General features: G+C 31.5%; 1 protein-coding gene across 2 annotated transcripts in view; it reads right to left on the bottom strand.

Annotated features, from left to right (window-relative positions):
• Window positions 1-9,307, bottom strand: part of LOC115875734 (ribosomal protein S6 kinase alpha-5-like) — a 276,844-nt gene that overhangs the window by 160,661 nt on the left and 106,876 nt on the right. Inside the window, exon 4 of one of the 2 annotated variants that reach the window (XM_030891246.1) lies at window positions 8,059-8,124. In XM_030891246.1, the coding sequence (XP_030747106.1) occupies window positions 8,059-8,124 (66 nt within the window). The remainder of the gene's footprint in view (window positions 1-8,058; window positions 8,125-9,307) is intronic. The other variant, XM_030891247.1, reaches the window with a different exon arrangement.

Genomic DNA, 9,307 nt, shown 5'->3' on the forward strand with positions numbered 1-9,307 from the left:
AGTATCTTTTTTATGTTAACTGTATACTAATATATGATTTCAACCTGTAACACAATTATATTTCCACTAAAATAAATAGTTAACAGGAAGTATATCTCCTGTAGATCCCCCCCCCCACAAAAGAAAACAGCGAAAATCTATTTAAAATACATAAATACAACTAAGCAAGAACAATTTAGTTATTAGCAAATGGATACAGACTGGAGAAATGGATACTCAGCAGAAATGGATACAACTAGAGAATGTAACCTATACTAAATACTACCTATATATTAGGGTTTCCGCAACCGGAGCTGTTTTTCGGAACCGGGAATACGCGGTAATTTCGGAACCGGGAATACGTACGCGCCTCTTAGGAACAGGGATTTCCCGTTTTTTTCGGTACTTTCGGTACTGACTAATTCTTGTTCAAAAGTGGTGCAGTTCATCAATCAGAAAGTAAGGGATGGTTTTTCAAAGTAAAATGGATAAAAAATTGAGATTTTTAATGAAAATAATATCAAATTATTAAGTAATCAGTCATGAAAAAATTATCATGAACACAATCATGGACAAGTAAAGAAAAAAGTATATAGGTAACTTAAATTTCACATCAAACAACATAAACCAATTTAACTGAATTTGAGACAAAAGCCCTAAAATATTGAATTAAAAATGCAAATATCTATTAAAACATAACTAATAAATATTACATAACTAAATAAATATTATAAGAACTTCAAAAGAGAAAAGAACCAAGAACAATAAGAAATAGCATCATTACTTATTTAGAAGAGTTTGATATCCACCGTTAGAAAGTATCAAAGGACTTTCTCACGTACCAAAAAAATATTTTTTTAATTATTGTTATTGTTACCGAGACCCGATTCTGTAATGGCCAAAAAGATCTGAACCCTAATTGGTAGTATTAATTACAGTTTCCCGAACCGTACTAAAATATTTTCGTTCAATGATTCTGGAGTTCGTCAATTAGCAAGCAAGGGATGGTTCTCAAAAGGAAAACCGATAAAAAATTGAGTTTCAAATGAAAATAATATCAAATTATTAAGTCATGAGAAAGTAAACATGAACACAAATAATGCAAAACATGAACACAAGCAAGAAAAAAATAAAACACAGAGGTAGCCTAAAAATTAGACCAAACATCAACCAACTTCGAAACCAACTTAATTCTAAAACGACTAACTGAAATCGCAACCTTATTAGAATATTTTCAACGGGAAGGAGGTAGAATGTTATGCCCTTTATGTTATAACTACAAACGATACTCCTTTTTAGTAGAAACTATTATTATAATAGACTACTATTCCTTTTTAGTAGAAAGATAATTGGAAAGAAATGGTACTATCGAAATAAACAAATTATTATCTTGCAGAGAGAGTCTCGCCATATAAACAATTTACATAAATTTCAGTACACTGAATATTTCAATGTGCTATCGCGACAACTTGAGATTTAACCAATAATTTCAAGCGGCTCTCAAAACAACTAAATGCTCTCTAAAATGCAGAAAGATAAGTCTAGTTAATATGCATTAAGACGATCCAGATTTCTTTTAATCTTCCGTTATGTATGATAAAACAATCGGAAACTTTGCTCACAAAACTATTAGAGTTTTATAATATTCAAATTGAGCTGTGTGAATGTGCGTAATCAAATAGATCATAAAATTGCATGTCATATTCGACTGGTCTAATATATCGCTTGTTGCGCGTATGTATTTGTTCTTGTCAAATAGAAAAGCTTCCGTGAAGTATTTCAATTACTAGAACTGATAAGCAATAAGCAATACAGATATACTGAACAGAATAATCAATTGGAAGGCATATATATGTTGGGTATATTTATTTATCATGTTTGACTTTCTATTATCACTCCTTATAAAATAAAGACTGGTATAAATGGATATATTAAAAGAAAACATAAGAAAATTTTCATATTCACCACATTACATCAGAATGTTTTATCAGCAGACGAAAAGTCGTAATAAAAAATTTATGGACATTTTAAAAAATGGGATAACACTACACAGTCCTGGTGTTACGGAACACCAGTAGTGTCGAATTTGTGTAGTGTTGTCCCATTATTTTTCAACTTAAACCTTCCCTTTTGTCACTTATTAAAGGCAAATATGTATAATCTGAAGAATTTCGTTGATATAGATTATAATCGAGGTTGTGTGTGACTTATTAATGATATTAAGTATTTTCAATAATTTTTTGTTTATTTCTTTTCATATTCAATGAAATTTTCAGGTGGGGATTGGCTTGTGCCGAGCGCTGCAACGTACGCTTGTTTGCTGCTCGCGACGAACGTTTCGTTCGAAGGCGAGACGCGAAAATTCTCGTTTGGAACGCTCGGCTCGCTGTACTCCAATATATTTTCAACCTATAAAAATGTCAATCTAAAAATGCAGTATTTAAAAAAGGCGTCCATTAATCCCAAAGACACCCGGTTTATAAATACAAAAACCAAAGCAATAAGACTCTAAGTCTGCGTCTCAACATTTGTTATAAGGTTAAATTGTTACAAGCAGAGTTGTTTTAATATGTAAGATGTGAACGTGTGTGGTGTGATTTAAAAATTGAGAGTACTACGTTTATTCAAACTTTTTATCTACTTCTTACACTGCCAATTAACAGAAGCACGTCTAACCAGAAGTAAAGCTACTGTATCTATTAGAAACATGATTCACTGAAAAAAAAGGATCTCTCAGTCGAAATGAATATGACTTTGACCCAAAAGATTGGCGCTTTTCAATAGGGCCAAGAACGACGTTTCTTTGCTTAAAGTATTAACTATCTTTTCATAAGCTTTAAAAATTACTTTAGGGAATAGAAGAATCTATCTGTCCATAGTATTTCACTCTTGACCCAAAATGAATATGCAAAGAAGTTCTTGCTACAATAACAATACAAAAATTCTTGATTGAAAAGGGACATTTCTTGATTGAAAAGACACTTTTCTTAAACCAATAGCGAATACTATTGACTCAACTAAAATTTATTTTGATCTAAGAAAAGTCTATACATCATATACAGGCATATTACGAGGTATATTATTTTCCGATAAATTTAGGTTTTCCTGGGTCTGTAGTAAGCAAAGTGATATTATTTTCCTAGATAGTAGTTATTTCTGCTTCTTCACTCCTTGGTATTTTTTGAGGCGGTTCATCACTCTACAAATTACAAAAAAATTTTACATTACGATTAATCAAAGTAAAGCAAATAAATTAATAAAAATTATAAGTTTTGGTCACATTTTGATTTTTTTAATACGACGACTTGAAATTCTAAAATTTTTGTAATTATTTGCATAAAAAAATCGATAACTATATTCTTATTCTATCCATAGTCACGCATGCATTATCTAAACAGGTGCATTAGGTAAATGTCTCTTACCTTCAAATATAGGAAATAAATGCTCTAATTTCCATTTTTTCAGAAACTCCTTTAAAAAATCCATACATCCTAAAATTTGTTCATAAAAAATGACAAATGCATGTTAATAACGATCACTAATTTGTTATACGATATGCGTTTAAAAAGCAAATTATGCAAAATTCCAAGTGGAAAATTCCAAGCAACAAACCCCGTGCGTACTATGATGTGCGATCTATGAAATGCGACGTACGACTGATCGGACTGCCGACTGATTGTATATACCGTCCTTCGTCATCGTCTTTGCGTGTCGTTATTATTTTTCATCAAAAGAGTATTTAGCTATTGGAAAATGGCCATGTTTCTTGAATGAAGTACTTCCTAGCGTATTTTTCTTATTATCTTAAAACAAAGTAACTTGCACTTGGTTGAATGAAAATAGATTCAAGAGAAATTTTCGAATTTTTCAAGAGAACAAGTTTTCTTGAGTTAAGGGAGTTCTTCTTCAGGGAACATATTTTCTTTTAGGCTGAAATAAATTCTCTTACCACTATTTTTTTTTCAAGAACGATGACGACTTTAGTTCAAGTCTATCTTTTTTATCAGTGTATTAAATTCACAAATGAATTTTGTCAGTGTACTACCTAGAAACATAATTCATAAAAATTAAATAAAAAACCGTAATAAATAAAATACCGGAGAAATAATTGGTTTGCTCCACTAAAATTTCGACTAATTTACATGCCACGTGTCCATAACTCAACTGTAGAAACCCGGTTTCGATATTTCCAAAGTTAAAGTTGTTCGTTCCTATATCGCGCACTGGGAAAATTAAGGACGCGAATCGATAGCCGCGTCCGTCGCCCGTTTCCTTCCTCTGCCATCTTTTACCCAGATACAGAGAAAGAAAACGAGGTCGTCACGAATAAATTAGCGTTTATTCGACGACGACGACGACGAATGCGAACTCGCGCGTTTTCACTTTCTACAAATCCACCGTAACCGATCGGCAAACGTAACAATAATAAAAATATTATTTCGAATTGTTTCGCAACAACAGACTCTTTGTCATTATTTTCGAGGTATTTCTTCTTTTTGCGCGTTTCTCTAATTCTGAAGAAAGAAAACAGAAAAAGGTTTGAGGAAGAAAAAGGAATGGGTTACGCACAAATAGAACAGAAATAAAATTAAAAAAAAAACAGCAATCTCGATTAAAAATAGTTATCTTTGTATCTAGTGCGCGAAGTGTTACTTTGGCCATCGATACTTGAATTTTTCAACGAGGTGCATAGCCCAGAGCCTATACAGGCCGAGGTTTAACAAATTAGAGACAAGCTGAAATTTGGCATGGAGTTTCATTTTATAGATCTTTAAACATCCTGAAACCCCAGCGATGAACCATTGAGCCTCAAACCAAACACCAAAACCACCCCTACAAGGGGTAAAAATGGCCCTTTTTTACTTTTTCTTCAATAACTCTAAAACTACGAATTTTAGGAAAAAAAGTCACGAATAAAAAATTGAAAACAAGAAAATTTCCTACCACATAGGTAAAGAACCAACATTTTTAGAATTTCAGTGGCGCAGGTGCGAATTCTTTAATTTAGGAGGATTGTTTTAATAACCCACCATTCTGTGTTTATCTTCAAATGAAAGCATTTTTGAGATAAATCTCGAGCCCAGTATTTTGCAAACAAATCACTTTTGATAATAGCTTATTTTGCCAAAATCAAGCCAAATTTGCTGACAACTATATATTGGGACATCACAACAAAAAATTTGTTTTATACGGAGTTACATCGCCTTAACAACTGCCTGAACTCTTAATGGCATTGTATTTACCAAAGATTGGCACATTTGAGGAGAAAAATTATCCCAAATTTCCTGCAGATTTATCCGCAAATCAAAAATTGTTCATTGAGGGTGGTTTCTTAAATATTGCTTCATTTTATGCCACACAGTTTCTATAACATTGAGGTCCGGACTACTTGCAGGATGGGATAGAACTTTTATATTATTATTACCGAACCAATATTTAGTTGATTTTGCTGAATGGCACGATGCTCCATCTTGTTGGAAAGTACAGTCTTCGTTTGGAAACAATTCTTGAGCATTAGCAAAAGTGAGGTCTCAAGTATATGTTGATATTTTTGGGCGTTAACAGTGCCATCTATAAAATTTAATTTGCGCAAACCTCTTGCTGACATGCAACCCCAAACCATAATCCCCTTAGAAAATTTAACATCCCTCTTTAAGCAATCTTTATGAAAGGCTTCTGCTTTATTTCGTATTATTCGTTTTCGATTATCTCCAACGCAAACATCAAATTTAGGCTCACCACTAAATATGACCTTATTCCAATCATTTTGTGTCCACGATAATTTAGATATTACCCAATTGTAGCGATTTTTCTTTTAAATTTCTGTCAGTAGCGGTTATTCTTTGGCCTAAATAAGAATTTGTATCAATAATCTTCAGGTAATTGATTATCCACACAAAATAAAAGTTTACCTTGTAAAACCCCAGACCGCATTTATGGATATATTTTCGGCAACATTCTCTTAATATATTTAAACCAGTTACAGTATTCCATTTAACTGTTATTTCGGGAAGAGTACTTCTTCTCGCAGACTTGCAAATTTTTACTAAATTTCGTAAATCTCTCTGAGATACAACTTTTGGCCTTCCCGAACTTTTACCTCTAACGTCTACATTGGCAGATGCGCCGTATTTTTTTATTATATTAAAGACCGTGGTTTTTGGAATACTTAAACCATCAGAAATTTTTCGAATTGTTTTTCCCGTACTGTATTGACGAATGATAATTTCGCGTAGTTTTTGATTTGTAGCTTTTCCACGGACCATTACTTTGAATTAAATTAACAAAATGGAGAATTAAAAAAATTACAATTACTTACAGTAAATCTCACTACTCAAAGTATCGAGTCACTTACAACTAAATAAACTTAAAAATACTTGTCCCAACATTTAGTTGTCAGCAAACTTATCCTTTTATGAACAAAATCCGCTACTGTAAATATGGATTGATTTACAAATTCATAAAAATATTGTCAAGTTGTTTAGGATATAGTTATGGCTATGTTTATATTTAAAAAATTAAACATATATTTTTCAGCCATTTTGAAAAACCAGGGCAATAATTCCAAAATATAACCTTGTTCCAACATATAGTTGTTAGGGCTCGTAGAAAACTAAAAATCAGAATAACAAAATAAAATTAAGAAATGTTTCATAATTATGGCATCTAAAAAATATGACAAATACTGATGTAAACGATGAAACTACCTATTTGTAAGAGAAATATATTGTAAGCACTAGTGTCATAATAAACATTTTCTTAAAGAAACCATCTCTTCTACACAGACCACATTCTAACCCTTAGATTTTGTTATATTTCTGTATACAATTTGGCAAATAATTAGTAAACTCTATTTAATCTAAAACAGTTCTAAAAATACCAAAAAACATTATTAATGTTTTAATTATCGGCACGGTAGCAAAATTAATTAGATTTACGCAACAGTCGTATTATTTTCAAGGTATTTTTTCACTTTTTTCTTTTTAAATCTGAAACAGAACGAAAGAAACCTCTGAGGAAGTAAAATTGTTTACGCACAATTGATTTTCATTTCGTAACGATCGTTCTAGATTTTCCGGTCGAAATCTAACTAAAATTAAAATCTCTGGTGTATTATCTATCAACGAAAATAATTTGGAAATCAATCCATGTGCGTGTAATTATCGAAATTCAAGGTAAAAAAACAGTTTATGAGAAACCAAAAAAATTATGATTAAATGCTCAAATAGAGAAGGAGAAAATGTCTTAAGGTTCCTTTAAAGGAAGAAAATTATTTTCATAGATGATAATAAAACAATATAAATAAATATACTCTAAAGAGATAATAATATACAACTTGGGTAATAACTAATACCTTACTGCTTAAAGAAATTTATTGTTATAAATCTGTAGTTGCATAAAACATTGCATTTAACTCTCTATACGTTCTACAACGAGTATTAGTTATAAAAACATCCCATCAGCCAATTAAATTTTTGAAAGTATGTTTTTAAAGTATTTTTTCATGCACTGCATTGTGCAATACGATTTTTAATTGGTTCAAACCAGGGATAGTCCAAAACAGTCATATGAAGCTTTTTTATAACAAATTCAAACAAGAATTCTATAATATTTAAATAAAAATACAGGGTCTCCCAGAAATCAGTGCAAGTATTTTAACTCTAAGTATATTTCAGCCTGAGAAACACGCCTATAATTTTGTTTTGTTTTGAGCTGTTTTCAAACCGTGGCGGTATCTGTACGGGAGGCATAGGATTTTTTTTTTCATAAAATGAGATCGAGACGCGCTGTGATTGGATGTTTGTTTTTTATTGTTAATCTGGGTTAACAATAAAAAAAACAACCTATCACGGCCGGTATCGATCAATTTCAGAAAACGGGGGAACTAATTTTTATAACACGGGCTTATATTTATCGCACTATTTCCAGAAATGTTTTGCGAAATGTTTGACGAAATATTTCCAGAAATATTTCGTGAAACATTTCGGAAATAGTGTAGCGGCTGTTAAATACCCATCAGCGAGTAATGGCAGTAGTAGTACTAATACATATGATACAAAAAAAACCGTGAAAACTTACCTAAAATTAGGTGTAATTTGGCATCGGTTTGGAAAGCGTAATGTAAAGTAACCAAGAAGGGATTATCTCGGACGGCTTCCAACACTTGTCTCTCAGTCTTTGTATGTTCCGTCGTCTTTTTCTTTTGCACAATGGTCGCTTTTTTCAGTACCTTCATAGCGTAAAGGCGCCCGTCGTCAGAACCACCGCGTTTTCGTACCAGGAACACTTTACCATAAGCTGCAACAATAATACCTCATTAGTTCAGAAAATATATTAATCAAATATTAATATACTAAATATCATTAAACAATTAACTGACATAAATAACGACATTAAATGACATTACGACAATAATAGTTACCAAAGCCACCTCGTCATATAAAAAATAGCATCAAAAAGTAATGATATAATTGAAAAATCTGGCATGTGTTGACATACATATGCTCAGGAGACATAGTTCTGACCCAAAAATATTTGAGGAAATTTTGCTCACTAAATTATTGCACAGAATTCTCTAACTTTTTATTTTTTCAGACAAAAAAAACGAGATATGGTATGTTAGTATATGACATAAATTAGGATTGATTGACGTATCAGTTGTTTTCGGTGACTTCCTGTTTCACCGGAAATGAGTACAACTCAACAAATTCAATAGAAAATGACTCTGTAAATTGAATGACATATTATTTGTCAACTTTTGACATTTTCGAACATTATTATATTGCTTCACAAGAACATATAAAAAATGTTTTTGTGCGAAATATTCAACAGAAACTATTTCATCGTATGTTTTTCCAAAAAAGAAACTTATACACCCTGTATCTCCGAAACAATGCATTTTAGGGCACATGTTTATACAAACTTTTTTACTTATTTTTATCTGCTGAATATGCTGTCGAAGTTTCCGGAATACAATTCGGACCACCCTGTATATTTCTGTCCAAGTTGGTTATATTATTAGAGAATTAAAATCAAATTGAGACTAAAATAAATAAAATACGTAAAATAATAAACTCCTATCTAAAAAGAACCTTGACACAAGTGTATTAATTTTATGCAAGAATATTGTAAAAAATTGAATGGATGACGAAGAAGAAATTGAGAGCAATGTTAGGTTTAATGTAGTTTATTTTGAAACCCAGTTTCAAATGTATTAGATACAAAGTGATCAAATAGCGATTTTCGTTGTCACTGGCATAACGAAAAATATAAAAATATGTACAATATGTACAGCAATACGCAAATCCAAGAACGAAGCAATACTGAT

Source organism: Sitophilus oryzae, unplaced genomic scaffold (genome assembly GCF_002938485.1).
Source record: "Sitophilus oryzae breed Bouriz unplaced genomic scaffold, Soryzae_2.0 scaffold_1395_pilon_pilon, whole genome shotgun sequence".
In the NCBI taxonomy this organism is placed as follows: Eukaryota; Metazoa; Arthropoda; class Insecta; order Coleoptera; family Curculionidae; genus Sitophilus; species Sitophilus oryzae.